This window comes from Pterocles gutturalis, unplaced genomic scaffold (genome assembly GCF_000699245.1).
Source record: "Pterocles gutturalis isolate BGI_N339 unplaced genomic scaffold, ASM69924v1 scaffold15927, whole genome shotgun sequence".
Taxonomy (NCBI): domain Eukaryota; kingdom Metazoa; phylum Chordata; class Aves; order Pterocliformes; family Pteroclidae; genus Pterocles; species Pterocles gutturalis.
Window position 1 is genome coordinate 7,108 of NW_010108353.1, and position 24,469 is coordinate 31,576.

A 24,469-nucleotide genomic window follows, 5' to 3' on the forward strand; every position below is an offset into this window, starting at 1 on the left:
TACATCTTTATAATGACATAGGTTGTTAACAAAAACTGCATTATGAAACCTTTGTTTTCTCCATTGTTTTGCCCATTAGTGGGACACTAAAAACAGGATAATATTTGAAGAGACCTCTTTAATGGACTCATTTATTTTAAGGTTTTGATGGTTTGTAAAATTTGGACATTCTAGCATGGTAAAGAAATAGGGTCCAGAGGAGAGTCTTCTGTGAAGCAGCATAATGTGTACTCAGTCATTATACTTTGTAAGATCTGCTGTTCTTTACAGCAGGGAATACCTTAATTTGATTCTGGGCTTATTGCTGTGGCAGGATTCTGCAGCAGCTCTCCTGGGTTGTAATGCTGCTGCTGAGGCAGAGAAAATAGAAGGGAGGATTTGCCTAACTTACTGTCTAATAAAATCAGGTTCCCAAATGATGTCTGGTGTGGAAGGGACTGAGATTTTCCTTATAAAACACAATTTCTAAATGCTAGTTTAATTTATTTTCCTTTTATTTGTCTTTGGAGATATGAATTATGTAACAGACAGTGAGACACGCCATGTCTTTTTTACTCCCACAGTCATTTTATCTCCCACATGCTTTCATCATCCTACTGCCTTTGTTTTACTCCCCATGAAGGTAGTGCATAATGTCTGATAAATGCTTGGATAAAGGCTTTAAAATGCTTGGACAAACTTTGTATTTCCTGCAGGCGTACTTGTTTACTCTTGGCTGCAAATACTGGAAAAATAAAGATAATTTCTTTATTCTTGTTCTGGGTCTGTATATACTTTGCTGTAAGAGTGAGATTTTTTTTTTTTCTCAAAAAGTAAAGATTACTTTACAAAAGTTTCCAACACTTTTAAAAGCCTGTTTCTAAAAAGAACTGTCAGCTGCTTTTCACTGATTTTTTTTTTTTTTTTTGCTGCTAAATATCAGTAGAACATTTGACTGGGTTTTGACATTTTATACCATCTTTTGTCAGAGAAAACTCTTTAAGGGTTTATCACGATTGCCTTCTCCCTTCTCCGTCCCCCTTTTTTTTTAAATTATGTCTTTGCCCTTATATTCATATTTTTGAGATGTTTAAGACCTTGAATCTTGAGCATTGTGGAGTGAGAATGTCTTGTTTAAAGCGTGTGGAGGAAAACTGATTTTTTTTTTTTTTCCAAATAAAAAATTGATATTCTGTGGTGTTCTGGTTATAAAACTAGATTTCAGTTCATTGCATGTATATATGCGCAGGTGGCCACAAACGTAAATATTCTAAGTGATAATATACAGATAAGGACACTGGTGTTATGTCATTAGCTGTAGGCAATACATTTAATTTGTACTTCTGTGTTAATCATTTTCAGTTGAGAAAGATTTTTTTTTTTTAAACCTCCAAGTCACCAATTATTGTATGTATGTATGCTGTATAGGAATGACTAAAATTTGTAAATGCTCAGTCACTAAAACTTTTTTTTTTACTTCTTTAGCAAGTATAAAAGCATAGTCTTCCTTTCTGCTGTACATAATGAAGACATTAATAAGTCATAAAAACTGCACTTAATAGTTAAATATTTACTAGGTAAATGTTATATGGGGTACTTAAGGTTTTAAAAAAAAGCCTTTGTCAGAATGTTTGACTTTAGTTACTCGAGCCAGCAGCTTGGCTAGCAATATATCATAATCTTGGGACAATGCTGTTTTTTAAATTAGTAAAAATTGCTTTAATGAATAAACTCTTGCTACAGAGTGGTGCAACATTAGAATTTTACTTCTTGACCACATGTTCAGTGTCAAAGAAGCATTCTGAGCAAACATTAAGTTCTGTTTATTCCTTTTATGCAGGACATTGTACCAGTGGATGCCTCTTATGAGGTGAAAGAGCTTTATGTGCCAGAAAACAAGCTACAGTTGGCCAAAACTGATGCCGAATCTCTGTTAACCTTGGAAATAAATAAGGTATTTTGTGTTCAGTTGTCTCACTGCTGAAGTTAAAAGACAGTCTGGCTCAGCTGAAGTAGGTACAGTCAAAATACCTGTACTGGTTACAGACTGTATCTCAATATACTTTTTCCCTCTTTTCTTGGGAGAAATCACAGCATTTGTGTTTTCTTTGATCGCTTACTAAAGATAACAATTGAGTCTTTGTAATTTCATACATAATGTCTGATATAATGTTACTTAGTTTATCCCAAGCCTGGAGATGAAATTTACAGTGACCTTCTCCTGCACCTTCCACCCACCCTACCCCAAACTAAACCGTGCCTGGCACGTCCTATATGAGTAGTTGTTTCTAGAAGAATTACAACCATGTCGTTTGGTATTGTAAAGACTGAGAAATATGAAGGAAATTAGTTACTGCTTCTTGATTCTCCGTGTTGGTAAGTTTCAGCTGAATCATAGTAATCTTGTATACCAGGCTAAAGCAATTGCAAACTTAAGTCTACAGAGAGATGATCAGATCTTTATTAGGTATTTTTTTGGTTAGAACATATTTATGCTACTTTTCTGTCTTCCAGCAGAGAAAATGTGGAAAAGCATGGATCACCTTGATTAAGTCTGTTCTTATTTTCATTGAATGCATTATTTTCCAACTCAGATAAATTAGACAAAGCTGCTTCTGGCTGTGTTTCTGTTCTACCTAATCTTCTTTTTCTTACAAACTAGGCGTGAGCTTTTTTCACTGGCTTTTTGACAGTATTACTAGAACTTAAAGCTAAGCATTTAGGAGCTGACTAAGCTCAGAGTTAAGCATCTGCAGCAAGTAACTTGACTTTGAAGGATTGAGACAACATACTAAGCTTTGAATTAAATAGTTTTGAAATTTGCCTAGCCTTCTACTAGTAATATATTTTAATACTTCCTTTCACTGGATCTTACTTGATTCCTTTCACAGATGTGTCTGTGAAGCTATTGCTTTCCTGAGGAATAAATATTTAAAGTCACGTTATTAAATTTCTGTAGTGTCCAGTTCTAAATTGCTCCCTATCTAGAAAAACAAGTCCTTTCCCCCTCCACCCCCAACCAGTGGTTTGTTAAATATCAAGCAAATATATAACGTAAGCTGCGGAAGAAAATCTGTGTTCTACTTGCCTCAGCATAAATTAAACAGTGTAATAAAATTAGTCATACTCTGCAAAAGAGACGTGCACAAGCAAAGCCTGTCCTTGTCGAAGACTTGACCAAATCTTAGGGATGCACATGCAGAAATAATAGAGGCCACACACTAAGTCATAGTGTGACAGTTTAAGTGCTAGGGAAGGAAATTCCCTGTAAGCTGATATCTCTTAAACTAAAATAAGTACTAGTCCCAAGAGAATTTTACTTCTGGATTGTCTCACTACTTTCTCCAATAAAAGATTTCTTTCAATTCTGTTTTAAGATTAGACCTCTTAATATTTACCCCGATAATTCTGATATTTTTGTGGTAATTGTGTGTGTTGTTTTTGTTTTTTCTTTTACCTCTTAGTTATCTTCCTTTGTTAAAAAAATAAATGCAAGTGGGACTCTCTAATTCTGTTAAGGTGAACTTTATCAAGCATTTACAAATAAAGTTTGTTGTGTGCTTTTTGTTTGTTTGTTTTTTGGCATATGGAAATTTGATCTAGTGTAAGGACTGGAAAATAGCCAAAAATATGAACAATGAGGAACAAGTTATTTTTTTTCTTACTTGTAGAAACTTTGAATTCTTTGTGATTAAAAACTGTAATACTGAGAAATCTTCCATTTATACTGTCCTGCGTTTTATGGGTAGCTCATGATCTATTATGATTAATACCTGATGTCAGTCATTAACCAACAACTTTTGTCTGCTCTAAGTGTATTTGTCCATTTCTTTACAAGGTGGATATGCAGTGGGTGCAAGTGCTAGCAGAAGGCTGGGCAACACCCCTGAATGGCTTTATGAGAGAGAGAGAATACCTGCAGTGCCTTCACTTTGACTGTCTCCTTGATGGTAGGGTTAAACTTACCATTTGTAAAACTGAGCAAACTAATCCTGCTTCTAAAATATTGTTGATGCTTTACTTCTTGGTGGTGGTGTGGCAACATGTTATCAGGCTTGTGCACAGCCTGGGGTAAGAGAATAGGATATCATAATAATCAGTTTTAACTTGATGCTTTTGTTCTCTTTATGCCTACTATTGTATTAAGAGTTTGAAGGTTTTGTTTTTTGCCTTTACAGATTATATTTTTCAAACGTTTTCATTTTTGAAAAACATTTAAACCTAAAATCCACGTTTCTAATTTGTCTTGAAGAAATTTATTTTAGAATTTAGAATTGCAATTTAATTGCTGTTTAGATCTATGTGCCAAAAGATTTGTTCCATAATAGCAATGAAAGAAAGGACAACAAACTGACTTGAGTGCTGGAGCTATTGCAAGTATGAAGTCCGAATTTGAGGAGGTGGCTTGAGTATGGACAACTGTCACATGTAGTTGAATCAGTATGACTTAATAATTATCCTGTGATGATTTAAATTAATATGCCTTATTTTTCATTACCAGTTGGCTAAGAGCAAGCATTAGGTAAGGTAGTCAACAAGTGATAACATCCTCAGGTTTGGTAATTTCATTGTGATCCTCTGTAATTTTTCATTTGTTCCTCTTTGAAGGCTCTGTTTTAATTCAGCCTTTTAGGGTTTTTTGCACTCTCGGTATCAAAGAGGGACAGTGAAAATTCCTGTCTCCCCACTTCCTTCTGTATTACTCTTCTCATACTGGAGACTAAATAGCAGAAAAAAAAAAGTCACTTTTCTTTTAATTCTATGAGCCAAATATCTATTTTCCCTCTTACATTTTCTAGTTTCCTTTTCTCTAAGTCTCTTGGATGCTATTCTAGGCATATATACTGTTTCATTGAACTTTTCTTATGGACTGAAAGTATGGCTACTGAGAAAGCTTTCTTTTTTTTACTCATTATCCACTTCAGTAGCAACATTTTAGATGATCTGTTTAAAGATGTCAGTTGTGTATTTCTGCTTACTATATAGCTTCTTCAAGAAGATACTCGAGGTCCCAAAAAAAGTAGTATCCTCAGTCTCAATACTTGTGTGTAGCTATAAGTACTTGTTATTTTCAGTACTCTTTGCACTTTCTCAAACCTCAGTGCTTGCACATTTTTATAGCTCACGTGTATTATGCAAGAGTTTGCCAAAAGCTGCTTTTAACCCCTGTTAAAATAAGTACTTGAACTACGTGTTGTATGATACACTTAGAGCCTGGACTGTAATTTGTTATAAGGTTAGATTTTCATAATATCATTGATGACCGTTACTAAGGATAAGGGCTTTTTGTTTTTTTTTCCTTCACTCTGCAGGGGGAGTTATTAATCTCTCAGTGCCTATAGTGCTAACAGCTACTCAAGAAGACAAAGAAAGACTGGACGGGTGTACAGCAATTGCACTGGTGTATGAAGGTCGCCGTGTGGCCATTCTCCGTAATCCTGAATTTTATGAGCACAGGAAAGAGGAACGCTGTGCTAGGCAATGGGGAACGACATGCAAGGAACATCCCTATATCAAGGTGCGTGTTTAAAAGTTGAAAATCAAGTCCTATTATCTGTCCTGTTTGTGGAACTGCAAATTCAAACAGCTGATGTCTGACTGGTGTATTTTGACAGCAAAACTACTTTGAGAACTAATTAAAATGTTTAAGCAGAAAAAAGGTGATTTTTTTTTTTTTGGTTCTATGCAGATGTTGAATAGCCTCCACTTAGTGTGAAAATCTAATGTCAATATGTACACATTAAATGAATTTAGAATGTGCTGTGGAATCTGTGCTACAGAAGAGGGAACTTTGCCCTCTAATGTGCCTAGGAAACACATCCCTCTGTAGCCAGATGGATCATCAAAGCTCCTTAATCGGTGGATATATGCATTGTGAAGGCAAGGAAACTTCTATTCCGCCTGCATGTGGAGCACGTGAGAGCTGCCTGGTTTAGATGCTTTTGAAATAGGCCCTGTTCTTGGAGGGTTCATCATTTAACTCCCTGGGGAGTTATTTCCCATCCATTGTGTTCAGTGTGTTTTGTTATCTTGACCTTATGGTTGTGTCATACTGAAATATTCTGACTGTAACATACTCATCACAATGCTGTGTTTGGTTTTGCCAGCTGATGTAAATGGTGCATCTTAGCTTTGCACAGCCAAAATGTGTTTCTTTCCCCGTTTAGCTCTATAGTATCCTTTTGTTTACAACTATGACTTAACATCAGATAAAAAGACATCAGACAAACCTCAAATTATGAGCTTGCTCTTAAAAAGGGAAAGCCTTTGTTGTGTTCTAAAACTATCTGTATTGATAATAGTTAAAGATATGTGAAAACAATGGATTTTTTTTTTTATTTCTTACCAATTTTTTTATTAATGTGTAATAACATCCTTTTACTGACTAAAGTTGTATTCAAGAATTTGAATTTTTGAAAAAGGGCATCTCCTACTAGATACAAGTAAGAGTATTCTGGGAGATGTTAAAAGCCCTCGATGTGTTCAGTGTTGATGAACATAAAATTACCCCTTTATTGAAAACTTAACACAAATTTAAGAAATTATAAGAAAATCTCATGCAGACAAGATTTGAATGACTTCTTATAATGCATTAGCAATTACAGTATGACCTGGCTGAAACTAATGTAGAAGATGAGGAACTATATGTTCCATAAACTAAAGTTCTATGAACTATGTCTGTATTGGGATGTGCAATAGTATCATGACAGCATATGAATGTCTACATAGTAGTATCATGACAGCATGTGAATCTGGTGACCCTTCTAAACTGATCAGAAATCTTTGGGTGCCTGAGAGTTACTGTAGTGCAGAGCTTTCTCATCTTCATATCTCTGTCACTCCTTCCCCCCACCTTGGTAAGCTGTCAAAGTTTGGCATTTTCTTTGGGAAGAGATCATTTATTTACAGCAGGTGATCTATGTCGAAGCAAAAATAAATTGAAAAGTTCACACTTAATTTTAACATCTTGGCTTGGGTATTTAGCATATAATGTCTTTATTTTATAACAACATTTGTTGTTATCTTTAAATTATGAGAGGCTAAAAAATTATCAGAAATGTGTATGAAACTTAAGAGTTTTTTGTGGTTCTATCTTCAAAAGCAAATGAATTCTCATAAATTAACAATTTCTGAATGATTTCTATGGCTATTGCTAGAGTATGTTAAGCAGCTTGCCATAATTATTTTTTGATAAAGTGTGAGGTGATATTTGAAGATATCAAAAGAATTCTAGTGAGCGTACAATATATGTTGCCCTGGTAAAACATGAAACAAATCCAAAAGCTGTCCAACTTCAAAGATCCTGTTTTTATTCATAAGCTAAAGTGGATGAGTAGTTAATCAAAACTGTTTTATTTGTTACTTTATTGCTGACCAGAGTCTTGTAAAATGCAGGGTGATACTGGAACTGCATTTGTTTTGACCAACAACAATAAAGTGTGCAGCTTCATTGTACTTGATATATTAGGCTTTTCAGCCACTGTCTCTTTTTGTCGTGTAATAATGTTGGTTAAGAATACTGGCTGCTTGCTTTCATTTCCATATATAAAAAAGAAATCTTTTATTTTGAAAGGCAGGTATATGTCTACTGAAGATTGGTTCATCTCTCCTGCACTGTGGTATAATGTGTCTGGATTGTGTTCCAGTGATGTAAAAAAAAAAAAAAAAAGATGCATGACTTGAGACTGTCAAATAAAATTAATCCAGAACTCTCCTCTTGGTAAAGATGTGGCCCCATTGCAAGCTCTAGATGCTCAGGAGAACCTGACAACCAATCCTAACAGGGATTTTCCCTTCTCTTAGATGGTTATGGAGCAAGGGAACTGGCTTGTAGGTGGAGATCTACAGGTCCTTGATCGTATTTATTGGAATGATGGACTTGATCAATACCGTCTCACTCCAGCTGAACTAAGGCAGAAATTTAAAGAAATGAATGCTGGTGAGTAAATTTTTCTTGTTCTGTTTCTTCCTTAAAAGATTCATCCAAATTTTCCAGGATCTGCAGGTTTGAGATACCACGCTTTGTTTTAGCTAGCCCTTAAATAAATATATTTGATACCTGTTAAAGCCCTTTTCTCTAGATTTTATTGATTCCTTATTGGGAAACCTCTCAGTTATGGTAATTTTGCTGTCTTTCAGTGTGCCTTTATTCATCTTAATTTGCAGAAGGAGAAATCCTTGTTCTGTCAGGGTTTTTCACTAAGGGTTTGTAATACTTTGGAATAGAACAGAGCAAGGCTGACTGCTTACTGTGCATAAACTCTCTACTAAGCTGTTTAGGTGAAGGAGATTTATTAAGACATTAAATCTTTTATTTGTTTTGTTGCAAACATGTCCATTTGTTCTACTGGTGATACATTGAGCCTTTAAGTCAGGTAATTTGATTTCCTCTTAGAATTTAACTTCATATGATATGCTCATGCAAGTGAAAAATCCAGAGAAGATTATAGCTATTGGAGAAACTAGAGTAATTCTGTGGAAATCTCAAAAATAAAGGAAACTGATTTATGGGGACTTTTGTATGGTTGTTATTATTTTATTAGTTTTGCTTAGGAGTAGAATGATTTTATAATAATTCATAATCTTTTAATGACCTGTGACTACTGCTATTATACTTGTTTAATAGAGTTCAGAGGAAAGATTATAATGTTTGAGGATTTTTCTATGGTTGCACAGCTCCTGATAAAGTAACTTGCTTTCCTTAAATCTTTTGTCTGTTTTTTCTCCATAGATGCTGTCTTTGCATTCCAGTTACGCAACCCAGTGCACAATGGGCATGCTCTTTTAATGCAGGATACTCATAAGCAGCTTTTGGAACGTGGCTACCGGCGTCCAGTTTTACTCTTGCATCCGCTTGGAGGCTGGACAAAGGAGGATGATGTTCCTCTCATGTGGCGCATGAAGCAACATGCTGCAGTACTGGAGGAGGGAGTCTTGAATCCAGAAACAACAGTGGTGGCTATATTCCCTTCCCCCATGATGTATGCTGGACCAACTGAGGTAAATACATCGAGACTTTAAACAGAACAAAACCCCTTTGAAAGTGCACTAAAGTGTTTTGTGCTGTGCCTGATGTTTCTGCATTGTGGGTTTTTTAAGAGAGAGAGGAGACTAATTTTCCTTGGTAAACCAGACTGTAAAGGCTCCCTCTGTCATCAAACAAGACATTCTTCTATGAAGAAACTTCTGTATTGGAGGATTTTGCTGGAAATGGTGGGAGACAATATTGGGTTTACATGCTCCTTTTTTTACAATTGTAAGGTTATAATAATTAATTAATTCTTCCTTTTTTTTTTTTTTTTTACAGTCATTTTCAGAAGGAATTACAAGATCTGTTAGCATACCAAGTAGTTCTCTGGCATGTTAAGATACTTAAGTTTTATGACTGTTGAGCAAAAAGTTTGTATGTTGGAGGTCTATACACAAATTAGAAAAAAAAAAAAAGGCTTTGTTTATTTTTTGGCAAACTTAAATCAGAGAGAATTGTTTCGAGGCTTTTGCATGAAATAATTCTTTGGCAACATTTTATTTAGAAGCCAGGTCTTGGTTTGGAATCTCTAGAGGTTTGTGGGAAGCAGCAGAGAGAATAAATGCTCTCATTTGAGGGCAGTTCCTTTTGGGGATATTGGTTCTCCATGTCATTACTTTTTTTTTCTTTTTCTTTTCTTTCTTTTTTTTATCTTTCTCCCTCCATGAGTCACAGGAAGTTCAAATTCTGGCCAGGCCCAAGAGGCTAACTCTGTGGTAGCTTTTTGATAGATAGGCAGTGTCACCTGTGGAATTGAATTAGACAGATGTCGCTTATTTTCTGTTGGCCAGTTTAATGATCAAACAGAGCTTGCACTGCCTTTCAGTCCACAGGAAAGACTGTAGCCCAGATCTAGTTGAGGCATGTAAGTGAGTTACTATAGGGAGCCTTGTACTGTTCCCCATAGACCTTTTGCGAGAATTAACAGAAATCTACTTCAGTCTTGTATTCATGAGCGTATGAGGAGGAACAAAATCCACAATCCTTATTCTGAAGAGTTTTCTCCTAACCTATATGGTATTTCCAGTGACCTCAGAGTACAGCGTGACAATAATGTTTATAGCCAAGTAATAAAAGAGACACTTCCTTCAGTCATTTTCCATAGGTCACTTAAAAGACATTGGTACCAGATTTATTTCTGTAGCACAAGCGCTTTACAGGACAACAAGCAGCTGTTAGTATGCTTATCTACAGGTTGGATGTGACCTTCCAGTCTCTAAATATTTTAATAGACATGTTTCTTAAGCATCAGTTTAGCATTTTTGTATTTTTAACATGCCTGGTAATTACCTGGGAAGAGAAGAAACAGTTCTATAAGGGAAAATTCTGTATTAAAATGCAATAAATTCACCTGCATAGGAAAGTAAATATGTTCTGAAGTAGTATGAATGTAAAGAAATGGGACCAGAGCTGCTAGTTTTATGTCTAAACATTTGGTTTACGTTCTAAATTGTCTTAGTCAAATAGCTTCACTTGTTCAAAATTGAGTTGGTTCTTGCTGTTATCCAAATGACAACATGAAACTTAAATTTCTTAACTATGCTAGAATAGTTTCAGAAAGTACTCTGCTGGTTGCTGTGGTGTGCTGGAATTTGATGTGTATGGCCCACTCTGTGCTTGTAACTGTGATGGGTAGATCCTGGCTGGATGTCAGGTGCCCACCGAAGCTGCTCTGTCACTCTTCCTTCTCAGCAGGACAAGGGAGAGAGAAAATATAACAAAAGGCTTGTGGGTCAAGATAAGGACAGGGAGAAATCATTTGGTAATTATAGTCATGGGCAAAACAGACTTGACTTGGCGAAAATTAATTTAATTTAGTTGAATACCAATCAAATGAGAGTAGGATAATGAGAAACTAAACCTAATAATCAAACACCTTCCCTCTGCCCCTCCCTTCTTCCTGGGCTTAACTTTACTCCCGAATTCTCTACCTTCCCCCCCCCCCCCCAAGCAGCACAGGAAGACAGGGAATGGGGGTTGTGGTCAGTTCATCACATGTTGCTTCTGCTGCTTTTGTTGTGGCTCCATCGTGAAAAATCGTATCTGATTAGGGAAAAAAAAGCTAATTATACAATGCGTGCGTGTTTTAAGGGTCATATTTTGATGGTTTTATTTTATTAACTGTTTTTCCCTGTCTCTGTTGTAGGTTCAGTGGCACTGCAGATCAAGGATGGTTGCAGGAGCTAACTTCTACATTGTAGGGCGAGATCCAGCAGGGATGCCACACCCTGACACTGGGAAAGATCTGTATGAACCAACCCATGGTGCTAAAGTGTTGACAATGGCTCCAGGCCTCCGAGCACTGGAAATTGTACCCTTCAGAGTTGCAGCTTATAATAAGAAAAAGAAGTGCATGGATTATTATGACTCTGATCAGTAAGTTGTATTTTTGTTTTAAGACTTTTTGAGCAATAGCTGCCTTTTACCCCCCACACACATAAAAAAAAATTGTTTTAAATTAATATTGCTCAAAGACAGCAGTGTTTAGCTGTGGTTTTAGGTCATGAATGCAACTTGACTTCAGCATGATTTGAGTGCAGTTTCGCAGCACAACTAGCCTGATCCAACTTTAGCTGCCACTGGAAGCTCCCCTTTTCCTCCCAGGTAGTGGAGTTTTTCTAATTCTGGAACATGTTGGCACAGATTGCTAAATCCACAGAAAAATATTACTATTTATTATGATCGTAAGATTACCTTTCTGCTGGCTTGTCTTTCTAAATATGCTTCTTGGGTGTCCAGTATGCATCAGATATGATGGAAGAGAAACAATGAGAGAGTGCAGCAAGGAGAGAACAGCGGACCAGAGAGCATGAGAAATAGCTATTTGCTCTGTTTAGCAATAATGCGAAATGACGCCCTAAGTCCATTGTATGTCCCAGTGTTTTCAGCTGTTTTGTTTTTTCTTTTCTTTTTTTTTTATCCAGTTACAGGACAGGTAATTTTACTTTCTGCTTGTTCCAATATTATTTTTTACTCGTGTGGCATAGTGGAGTCAAAAACTCCCTGTATGTGTTGCTGTGGTGCCAATGAGTGGGACTGGGAGGCTGACTTGTCATTTTAGTTTGAACCTCTTCATTCAAATTTTTGAACTGTACTTTTGTTTTACATCAAACTGCATTTTAATTTAGTACTGAAATGCAAACTGTTGAGCACGATGTTTTTCTAAAAAAAGCTTGTATTTTTTTTATATTCTGATTGATTCATACTGCTTCTAACTGAAGAAGTATGTCTGTACAACACAGTTCATCTTTGAAAGCATGAACTCAGCATGGGATGGATTGATCTGTAAAAATTAATCCATCTTATCTCTTGTTCTTCAGCTGCTTATTCTGCAGTTACACTGAGTATAAAAGTCTCCAGGGATGTCTCTGTGGCTTGTGACAATCAACCAACAAGTTTTATTCAGCAGTTAGTGTCTTTCTTGCCATGAATTACGCTTATTAGTAGATAGTGTGCTTGCTTAATCTTGTTTGTAAGTTCTGTAACTGCTTTATATTTCAGCAGTAAATTCTAAGTACCTGAATTAGTCTGCTTTTATTTTTAAAAGCCGCAAAGTGTTGTTTTTCTCTTACATAACTAAATATAACTTTATGGTATGCTCTTCTGTTGTTTGGAAATCATAAGCAGCATTATAATGGCAAGTCTGTTGAAACCTTACAAGAATTACAATAGTTTCACTGTGCATTACTCTACGACATCCATATGTGTTTAAAAATTTGATGATTTGCTCCATTGCAGATGTTTTAAAATAGAAGCTAATCAGGGAGGCTTATTTAGCAGTTGTAGTTTGCTGATGTTGTTCTTCCTTCCTCCTCCCTCCCATATAGGCAGCATTCCAGTATAAGGTTCTTCTTAGTGCAGGGAAGCTTCTCTTTTGGGTAGCATTGCAGGAGGTTTTTTTTTCTCAAGTGAAGCTAAGGACAGTAGCATCAGATCATAGCTGTGCCCTGATACATATGGTATTTTCATTAGGAGGAATAAAATCAGAGGTGAAGGATACTCCCTAGTATACATGATACAAAGGTATTTTCCTAAAATTATTGCCTTTTAGCTAGCTGTTGAACACCTCACTACCTTTTTGCCTTTCCTTATTTGAGACTTGTCTAGAAAGTCCTCATTGCTGTGCACAGTAACTAGCTTGTGATGTAAATATTGCTAGTTTTATGCAAACCTGTATACATTGTAACATAAGTTTCAAAAGGCTGTTGTAGTAGATGCTGTGGGTATTTGTCCTGTTGGTTGGCCAAGTAATTCAAGAGGTTTTAGAAGAGAAATACACAAAGACTTAAGTGGAAGAGTTCTACTGGTGTGTCACTTCTTAATAAGTTAGAATGGAAGGGGAGTAGCAATGTGAGAGGCTGGAATTCCCATTGCACAGAACAGAAAATCTTTGTAGAAGAATATTGATTCTCTGGTCGTTGATACTGTTCTCCTAGCAGGATAAATTTGATTTAGATTAAGGGGATTAAAATTGTACCTCTGTCATTAGCAAGCGCAAATGACAAAAATAATCTCTGTGGTAACAGGTTTTGCCTTTTGTCACAGATGGCATTGTGTGCACCCTATTATCCTTTCATCATGCCCATGGGGACCCTTTGATTTGAGGCATTTCTCTTCTGTTTCTGTCACTGTCTTGGGGAAAAAAAGACCATGCTGCTAATAGTGCACAGTTTTGCCCTGCTGCTGTCAGAATCTAAGACCTTTTGTCCTGTCCTTCCCTAGAGAATGTTTGTAAATGACAGGGTGGACTGGAGTGTGGCAGCAATCCTCTAGATGGCAATGCAGACACACACAGACTCCCTGAAGAGAGAGTCATCGTTGCTCCTGCTTGCCACAGACAGAACACTGTGGTAGGCTCCAGACAGTGAGAGCTTGGGTGGGTTCAGCTGGCTGCATTTCATGATAGTCTGTGTGACGCTGAAAATGTGGCAGACTCCTGGGCCATGTGGTGTTTGACTCTGGAAGGAGGATGGCAGGGAATAGCGGATTGTCTGGAAATATAAGAGGATCAGTGCTGGTGGAAGACCCTTGACTGTGAAATAGTGATGTTTGTGGAAATCTGTCCTGAGCTTACCACTGACCTAGTGCAAAAGGCCGCATGAAAATGTGAGGAAGGGGCTTGTATGCATAGAAGCATTGCTCTGACTTGTTTTGGAAATGGGTGACTCTTGCACGACTCTCAGTTCTTTGAGGCTTGGAAACTTGACAGTTAGGCAATTCAAGAGTTTACATCACTAATGGATGCATGGAAGGTTATGGCAAGTGGGTTTCCCTTGGACTGAGCTATAGCTGAGCTGTGCGTCTTAACTCTGCTGTAAGTAGTTATTCTCTCCCGGAGTGGTCATCTCTTTCTTTCAAGGCCTCCTAGCCTCGTCTGTGGGGGAAGGTGCTTGTGAGAAGCCATAATGAACACCATCTGCTGTCTTGGGTTTTCTCTCTGATTTGGCAGAGTTGGACCCACACCTGGCTTGGCAGCAAAGATGTGCAGAAGTTATTGCAGTTGGGCTCTTTGCTGATGTTAGTGAATTGTCTTTCTGCTTCTGAAGGCAATCCTAAGCCATGAGGATGATGGGGGGTTGAATCTTTGGCTAGTGGTGAGAGGTTACCAAAAGCTTAATCCAACAGCCAGAAGGATGTCTGACAAGTTTTTTGCTTTGAGAAACCTGGTCTACTGGGGACTGATGAGGTCCATCTGTAAGAGAAGGGGAAGGGCATCTTTGGTCATAGACTTGCCAAACTGGGGAAGAGAGCTTTAAACTAATGTTGCCAGGGGAGGGGAACCTTGATCCATCCCACTCCTACCAGTTTGATGGCAGTGCCAGCAATAGATGCCCAGAGCCTGGAGAAGAATCACAGGTCATCAGGCAGAGCACCTGAAAAGCAGCACAAAGGAATTCCAACCTGTAAGTCAGCTTCATTGGGGCCCAATTTATGTGCCTCTATGCAAGCGTAAGTATCATGAGGGATAAACAAGAGGAGTAAAAGACATGTGCATGCCTTCAAGGCTATGATCTCATTGGCATCATGGAGACGTGGTGGGATGGCTCCTATGGCTAAAGTGTTGGAATGGAAGGATACAGGGTCTTTAGGATGGACAGGCAGCAGGGACAGGGAGGGGGTGTTGCCCTCTATGTCAATGACCAGTTGAAGTGCATGGGACTCCGACTGAGAGCTTATGGGTCAGGCTTAAAGGGAGGGAAAGGACAGGTGACATTATAGTGGGGGTCTGCTACAGACCACCTGACCAGGAAGACTGAGCAGATGAGGCCCTCTATAGACAAATAGGAGCAGTCTTACCTTCACAAGCCCTGGTCCTCATGGGGTCTTCAACCACCCTGATATCTGCTGGAGGGATAAGCAAGCCAGGAGGTTCCTGGAATGTGTTGATAACTTCCTTGTCCAAATGATTTTGGATGAACAAGGAACTCCTGGGCAAATTCAAATGCAAAAAGGAAGCCTATAGGGTGGCTTCCTGTGGCAAGCAAGGAAAGGAAGCCTGTGGAGAAGTTCCAAATGAACTTCTGATCTGTGAACCACTATTATACTAAAGTGTAAAGATTAAACAACCAAAGAACCAAGCAACCAACAAAAAACACCATCACCACCCAAAAATCTCTGCCCAATGCTGAAATCCCTTCAGAAAAATATTAGTGTGTTTCTTCAGCCAAAAAGGCCTCTCAGTTACCACAGACAAGTGTAATTTGGGATTGGTGGCTTAATAATAATAGTTGTTTGGGTGAGCAGAGATTCCCAATTCTTTACAGAAAATCAGTCCTATAAAATGCAGCCACAGACTGCTGCTGAGAAAAAACTCAATTAAGAAAGGAAATTAGTCTGGCAATTAAAAAGCCACAGCAGTGTCTGGAAAAATGGAGTATTTATTTTTTTTTTGTCCTGAAAGAGAAAACTGATGAGATAATTTTGGCTAAAAGAAACCCATAAGTTAAGGTTATTGGAGCATACTTTCTATAAAATATGAATGAAGCATGGGTATCTGTGAAGAGGAGAGGTTTTGACTTCATATAGTTTATTCCCAGGACCTTTAATATGGTTGTCAAGACTGCTTTAATACTATCAAGTCTTACTTACAGGACAGCTGTTCCACCTAAGCACATACTGTTCCAAAATTTGTTTGGTGTGATACCTCATTTTTAAGGTGATAGTAAGAAGCTGAGATAAGCACACTTGACTGTCTGCCTTAATTTAGCTATGTGAAATGTGATTTCTCAGTTGATATTAGAACATAATTTGGATATATTGAAATACTACAGCAGTTCAGAAGATTAGATTTCACTTCATGACAAATGCTGTTCAGGAAATGTGAAGTGAGAGAAGGTGAGTTGTTAAAGGACTGAATCCCAGATAAGGAGGCTGTGAATTGTCCTAGGAACTACTTGGATCTAAAGTTTACCAGCTGAGTAGAACGTGGCAGTCGTTTTGAAGCCAGACCACGGTGAATAAATTATGTTATTGTTTTGTATCCATATCTTTGTTTCCAAAAACCATATTTTTATTTCTAGGCAAAACTGTGAATGGTCTGTACTTTTATCGTGAGTTTGTAGTTAAGAGTAATTTCTTAAGACCTTCGGAGCACCAGATATTACCCTCCAGAGAGAATGGGAATTCAAAGAAGATCATTTGCACAGTGCTAGGTACCCTAACAGAAGGTTAGGGTTCCCAACATTATGACTGATCTTTAGTGCTCCCAAGTGAATAATAGATTATGTAATGTATTTTATACTTAGATTAAACCTGTAGGGAATAACTGTTGAAGTGGAAAAAATATTCTCCTCAGTCACTCTATTAAGGTACTGTATTGACCCCTCAGAGATACAGCAGAGGTTTCCTGTAGGACTGTGAACATCTTCATGCAGTCATTTCCCACTTGCAAACTGGTGATAACTTCTTTGTTTTGCCACAAGAACTGTAAGGTCATTGAAATCTTAGCCTCACAGGCTGCTCTTAGAGTGTTTGGGCTCATAACAAAGCATAAAGAGCTGTCATTGTTGCTGGGGTCACTTGTGGTATTCCAGTAAAAATTAACTACTGAATGCCTCCCCCCAAAAAAAAGGGAAATCCATTTAACAGATAAAAATGTTAGTCTTTGTAAATGAAAGAAAGGAGAGAACTGGTGAATGAATTGTTAATCTTCTGTGCACGGTTTTTACTGTCCTTTGAGTCTGCTCAGTTATTGTGAATAGTTTGAAGATTAATTAACAGCACAAATTTGTTCCTTTTTTATTCTGAGTAAATCACTGCTTTCCAAATGTTAAATAGTATCTTGTGCACCTGTGGGTGTGTGTATGTCTTGTATGCATGTATATATATGTATCTCTCTATATATCTATATATATCTCTGTGTGTGAAAGGAGGGCACAATCTGAATTGCAAGAGAAGATTCCTTCTCTCCTTTTTACTAGATGTATGAGAGCACAGCAAAGTGGTGTAATTTCTGTCTTCCTGGCCCTGTCCTCCATAAGTAAGGAGTTTTCACAGTGTGTGTACGTAAGGATTTTTCCACACTGTGAGTGCAATAGGATTCTAGGATGCTGTGCCATGCAGCAAATACCAGTCTCAATGTAATATGTTTCAAGCCTGGTTTTCTGTTGACAAGCTTTCCTTGTGCATTTATTTCTGCCTTTTTTTTTTTCATCTTTCTTTTGCAGAATGCTTTTAATTGCATTGACACCAAATATTATGTCAATACGAGTCAAACTCAATTGGTAGTAAAAGGTCAAATCAATGTTAAAAGCATTTACTGACATACAGTGTGGCTCCAAGAAGACTAATTCCAGCAGCCACTGAATAAAAATTTCAAAGGCACTTAAATCCCATGCTCAGAAAAGGCTTGGGTTAAGTTTCATTGAGAGTCATTCCAAATCACTCTTGAGAATGGAATTTGGGTGGCTTTGGCATTTATATTTTATAGCAGCTTTAATGGTCAAATGATTCCCCCTCTCACATTCTGCTTAAATCCATTTTATGTAGAGCAACTCCTAACATCCTCAAAATTCACTGTGAACAAAATTACTTGACTCTTCTTTCTGGTTTCTTTTTCCACCAAAGCAAACTACTCATACTGACATGTTTTATTTCAAAATGGCTCATGACTCACATGACTCTACAGTGCCAGAACTGATAAGGTATTTTTGCTTAGTGGAAATACCAGTTTCTGATATTCAAGAGATTTGATTTTTACCATTAGTAAGGACAAAGAGTGTTGAGCGGTTATTCAAATACTCGTGAGGTATGAAAGCGGAGATTAAACTGGAAACAATAAAATTGCAAATTTGGTAATCTTTTAAAAAGGCAAAAATAACTGTGTTGTTTCAACGTGCTGTATATATTGACAAAGCTCCACGTGAGTCACTTTAGTGATTACTAATTAGGGTAATTTTTTTTTTTAAGAAAACCCATTTAAAATAGAAGTTTGGGAAGATGAGAAGACATCATTAGTACTTCTGCACTCTTCACTAGTATTTTTGAAATATTTCTAGAAACATTATCAGATGCTTAATGTAGTATGCTACTTAAGTGATCCTTGCTTATGGTTTTTTTTCCCTTTTCTTATAGTTTCTGTAGATCTCTCTAGCTTTTTTCCATGTTTCTCTCTTTCTTGATATCTTCAATTCCTAGAATTGCTTTTTATGAAACTAGGGTTAAGAGCAAGCTAAAGGAATTGGGGGTCTTATTAAAGCAAACATATAGAGCATATTTAAATTTATGGTCTTAGTACCTTTATTTCACTTGTGGGGCACAGGAGGAAATTGAATGTTTTTCTGAAAACTTAACAGGCAAGGAGGGGATAAAGCAGATGACATTTTTTTAGTGCTCGAACTTTGGTATTGCTACCACACTGAAGAAAACCACACATGTAGAAACTTTATAGCACTTGCTTTACTCTTCTTTTCCTGATCATCTGAAGGCTTAGTATTTTTTTTGCTAGAATTAACGAGGCTTATCACTTCCCCACATGTATTTTATAGAAATAGTTCTTTGCAAAGAACGCAAGTTACCTTCAAACAGTGTTAGTGAACAGTAGGCATTTCCCTGCCAAGGAACCAAGTTTTCAGGCATTATAAATAGCAGTGACATAACTTTTTCTCCCATGGGCTTACATCAACTTTAAGTTTTCATTTTTGTGTAATTTATATTTTGCAGAATTGAAGCACAGTAGGATTTTTTGCTTTGTTGTGACATTTAAGGAACCCACAGGCCTGAATTGAGAGCAATAAGAAAAGAGCATGTATGGCAGTGCTGCTGTGTAAATGTATAAAATCCAAATCAAAAAGTTATGGGGCTAGTGGTTTTGTGAAAGGGAACTGTGGAATGCTTTCTGCATCTTGCTAACTCCCATACCCTGCTGAGCATAGCTCAGCACTTAAAGCCAAGTTCTGCCCTCTGATGCGCACACTTGGCTCTTGTTTCTATCTAAGGCATCAATACTTGGCTTTTATTTCAAACAGTCAAGTAAAGGAGTAATGCATACATGCTGCAAATTGAGCAAATGGCGTAAGTAAAATTAATTTAAGAATAAATAACTTTTACTTTGGAGCATTTGGTAGAACTCTGGCATTCTTGTCTTGCTTTTACTCTTTCAGTCCTGTGAGGAGTAAGAGTTTAACTCGTGGAGATTTTGCTGCTTATGACCAAATACCTGAGAAGTTGGTATTAGTTTAGATTGTCATGTTGACCATGATAGACAATCCTGATCTGGGTTCACTTGTGCATTTGTCCAGATTAATTCTGGTTTTTAGGGAAGAACATCTTTAGGGGAAGGTATTTTTATTATTCCCCTGCTTTTTCCTTTATTTTGGACTGTATGTGCCACATTACTGATATGCATATATATGTATGTGCATGCTCAGTGGCTTCTGTGGCCCAGCCGCAGAAGCTTTGGAGCTTGCCTCAAGACTCTGAGGCTTTTACTTTGTTCTGCAAACTGTCCTTCACTAAGATTTTTGTGCAATGTTGTTTTTTCAAATTCTCTAGTGGCACTGAAATGACCTTCTTCAACCAGCACTGGAATGACTGCCTTCAGCCAGCACACAGGGCTGGTCTGCTGCCGTGGCAGAGTGAGGTGCAAAATAGGATGGTTGCTGTTGCTTGGCAGAGGGCTGAGACAGGAGGTGGAGGAGATGGTTCTCTGTTTCCTCACAGAGAGTGAGCCAGGCTAGATGGAAAACACAGTTCAATCCACAGGAGATCAGTTGGACCATGAAGGAGTTACTTAAGCTGGATATTGTAGAGGGTGTATGTTGTAGAGATTTACTTGCATTGCAGGCCAAATGTCTGGAAATGACAGTTGCTATACAGCATTGTATTCACAAGAATAAATGTATAAAGTATCAAGAAATCAGAAGGAATATAAGCAACTTTGCCTGCTTTTAAAACATGTTCTTTCTCCCCCCCACCTTGCTCCTCTCTCTCTCTCCCCCCTTGTCCCACACCTACTCTCTCAGCCATGAAGACTTTGAATTCATATCAGGGACCCGCATGCGCAAGCTGGCTCGAGAAGGACAAAATCCACCGGAAGGCTTCATGGCTCCTAAGGCTTGGACTGTGCTGACAGAATACTACAAGTCCTTGGAGAAGGCTTAGGCCTGTTATTAACTGCAGATCAACCTTTGACGCCTGATTTATTTACGAGAAGGGGACCACACAGTCACCGTTCATGTTGCTTTGTTGTGGTGTCTGTCAGGAAGTTCTTCTCTGAAAACAGAATCTTTCTCCCTAAATTAGCATCATTCTTTGCCTGTCCTTATGGGTTCTATTATGTCCTGGCACCTAACTAGCTGCTGGTTTTAATGTCTTCTCTTTTATTACAGTTAATATTCTTGCAGTAGGATTTTTAACTCTTGTCTTTTTTTTTTATATATTTTACTGCCTATGTCCTAGGGGTTCTGCAGCTGTTAAATAGATGCAGCTTTTTTCATATGTTATTTAAACTGCTGGGTAGTCTCTGTTTTTAGTAGTTTGTAGGAGAAAATGTAATGGTTAGATCCTTAATTATGGATAGATTATCTATAATTTGAAAAAGTAAATAAGTTTTAAAACATCCATGGAAGTGTCCTCATCTTTGTCTTATCATCATCTCCAGGAGCACTTAACGTTAATTTGTCACTATATGTAATCAAAAAGCAAAGCCTTTTATGTAGCATAATTAAACTTTTTTGCTTTCTTTGTGTAGTTTTGGAGTTCATTGAGTTGCCTGATGATTCTCTTCCGCTGTGGACCTGTAAAGATGGCAAAGTAATGAAAAAAAGAAAATCTCTAGTTTTCATTTTCGTAACTAATCCAGATTTTTTTTAAAAATGTTCTTGTTGACATAGGTGTCAGTAAGGAATGCTTTATTTCATTTGATATAACTTGACAGTTTTTAGTTCAAGATACATGCTCAGCCTACCACAACTTTAAAAAAGTATGGCAGACCAGCCTTGAATTAATGTTTAATTATTGCAATAAAAATAAAAATAATCCTTAGATGTTGGCATTTCCTGTGGTACAAATACTTAGTCCTGAGGTTAATTTTCTGTTTGTTTTTCAAGGTCACCAGAGAGTAATCTCCTTTTCTTGGTTCAGCTTTGCTTGCTTGAAAGACAAAGGATACGTTGTTCTTCTAGGATTCTTCAAAAATTAATTCAGTATATGAAACATTAACTGCTAAAGGAAAACATTAAAAAATGAAAAGTAAAGCACTTCTTTAAGTGTATAGTAATGCTGGTCTATTGGGATCTTTACAAGCATTTGCAGGTAATCAGTGGAACAGTTGTAACCCGTCTTAGCCTATTAGCTAGAAATTGTCTCATAACCTTCTCACAGAAACTTACTTTTCTGTTGTTAAACTGTGAATATGGGAGGAACCAGCTCAAAATTGCTTTTAGAATGTCGATACTGGCCTGCTACTGAGCCTGCAGGAATCATATGTTCATCTATATTTTTTTTGGGTGGGGGAAGGTTGTGATGAGGGCACCTGTGTAATGAATGGGATGAATTCCACTTGCGGTCTGTTTCCTTGTTCACAGTAGTGTTTAAGACAAATGCTTTGAGAATTTGTTCCTTCTCTTTTCTTCCTCTGTCTCTGAAGAGATGTACGAAGTGTCTTTGAATCGGATTCCTACCTCTGATAGAAAGTAAGGCAGAATTGGGAAAAGAGGCATGTTTAGTAGTGAACCACAGCAATTACTTGAGACTGTGTTTTGGTAGTGTAAAGCTTATTCAGGATTGCCAAACAGATTTTCTTCAGCCTTGGCTTTCTTTTTAGATTGTATCAATACGTAGGAGGTGTGAAATCCAGAAGAAAGAGTTCATCTGTGTGCAGCTGTTTATGCAAAATTTCAAGTTTAACTATGAAGGTGAACAAGAGTTATCAGCTGCTAAATGATTTGCTGTTGGAAGTTGGAGCATGGACTCTTTGCTGTCAGGTTTGATTCTTCAGCTAGCTATGATGAAAGATAATAAAAATATTTTGGCAGAATAGCAAACACAGGTGAAAGTCTACAAAAGTTAATGTTTTGAAAATGCTGTATATGCTATATGAAGTCTTGAAAACAAGTTGGAGTGGTGACCATGGATGTGAATCCTCCTGTTAATTTAGAAGCAGGAAAGCCTTCCAGCAAATTAATACAGTGATAACAAGCAGATATGGTTTTCCTGCTTAGCTGGTTTGCTGCTGAGGCCTTGTTGCAGTGCTTCTGGAAAGCATTCCTTGCAAGGCTCTGCACTGAAGAAACTTCAGGTTTATTCTAACTTTTAAGCCAGCACCCACGGCATTCCCAGCATAATGCTGATTAAGAACAGGAGCATCTGGTCGATTTGTGGGCCGGACTTGCTCTATGCAACAATATTTTCCTGTATCATATGAGTTTTCACTGTAGAGTTCAAATTTTTCCTCCGGTCTGCAGCAGCCTTATTTAAGGAAGCTGTACTCACAGGAAAGGGCTACCCCAGAAATTATTCTTTTGCCAGTCTGTCTGCCTTTGTATTTTCACTGCCTTATCCCAGTGGGTAGTGTTGTCAGTTGGGCAGCCCTAACATTTTGTTTTTAACAGTAGGTTCAACTTCATTAAGGGTGCTGTGGCATTTGAGGCTCTTCTGAGACAACCGTTGGGTGTCTTCCAGGAGGCAGCAACAGGACTAATGAGGTAATGGTTATTGTACCCAACACCTGGTCCCACACCTGCTCTGTCACCAAGGAGCAATGACCCCAGGAACATGCCATACAAAAATAATAATACCTGTGAATCATGTGATGGATACGAGGACAAGCAGGACCTAACTTTCCAGCTGGGAGAATAAAAAGCTCCATTGTCTCATTTCTTCAGTTCCTAAAGCAACTCCTTTCTACGGGAAAAATACTGATATGTACATGAATTATGAATCTAAGCAGTTACTTGTGTTCTTTTCTTATGAAGAACAGCAAAATTAAACTTCCAAGTATGTCCTATTTCTAAAAGTCGTTTTGCTTTAACAGTCAACAGGAGTTTTACTCTGTTCAATAAGGTGAAAAATGTCAAAAAGTGTTCCCCCTGCCTCCCACCTTCAGTCTCTACATTGATCTACCTTATAAATGGTTCTTTACCTGCTACTTTTGCACAGGATAATTTATGGCTATTATCCTGCACTTTTTATACAGTCTCAGGATGATTGTTCACTTCTGGCTGATCTTTCTGATGTATTGGCGTGTGGTGTATGAAAGTAACACCCTCAATCCGTATGGTGATACAAGGACAATCTGGACCCATCTTTCCAAAATAAAAGGATTAATGAGGTAGGTGGAGATTACCAAACCCTAGTCCTTGGGGTTGAATAAATGGTACAAAATTACTACCTCTCCTAGGTGAAATGATTAATTCCAGATGACTTTGATTCCTGCAGTACCTATGAGCAATTTAAGAAAAAGGCAAGTTTTTTCTAAAGAACCTCATGGCTGAGAATTCTGATTTCCTATGTGAGCTCCTGTTATCCCTGTTTTAGACTGACAGGAGTATTCAGGGTAGCCTTCCAAGTAAGGATCCACTGGTTGTGATTTAAAAATAGTAGATGAATGCTGAGGATGCTGACTTCTGCTTGATATTTTTCTTTCAATGGGAGACCTGAGCACTGACAACTCAGTAATATGTCAGAGGTGCGAAATGGAAAATGTAGACTAGGTCACAGTTATTTTTAGATGCAGTTGGGAGTTAACTACGTCTGGAATAATTCTGTAGAAGTCAGGAGGGGGGGAAATGAGTGGATGTCTTGGCGTGGCAGTGATGGTGGTAGTGGAAAGAGAACAGGACTACATGAGCTCTGTAGCCAATACTGCAGTTGCCTTGAGGTGGACCTCCCTTGCATTTCATATTTCCTTAATTTCCAAAAGTTCCACAGGTGAGTCACACACAGGATTAAACTTAACTGCCTTTCTGTGCTACAAAAAGAATAAAAATAACTTTGAGCATCCTGACCAAAGATTAAGAGTAT

General features: G+C 37.7%; 1 protein-coding gene across 1 annotated transcript in view; it reads left to right on the top strand.

Annotated features, from left to right (window-relative positions):
• PAPSS1 (3'-phosphoadenosine 5'-phosphosulfate synthase 1) overlaps window positions 1-21,270 on the top strand; it is a gene marked incomplete at its 5' end in the record, with an annotated part of 27,959 nt that extends 6,689 nt beyond the window's left edge. The window contains 7 exons of the mRNA XM_010072618.1: window positions 1,820-1,933; window positions 3,818-3,929; window positions 5,292-5,497; window positions 7,783-7,918; window positions 8,711-8,979; window positions 11,154-11,383; window positions 20,470-21,270. Of these exons, the coding sequence (XP_010070920.1) occupies window positions 1,820-1,933; window positions 3,818-3,929; window positions 5,292-5,497; window positions 7,783-7,918; window positions 8,711-8,979; window positions 11,154-11,383; window positions 20,470-20,608 (1,206 nt within the window). The remainder of the gene's footprint in view (window positions 1-1,819; window positions 1,934-3,817; window positions 3,930-5,291; window positions 5,498-7,782; window positions 7,919-8,710; window positions 8,980-11,153; window positions 11,384-20,469) is intronic.
• Between the last annotated feature and the right edge of the window lie 3,199 nt (window positions 21,271-24,469).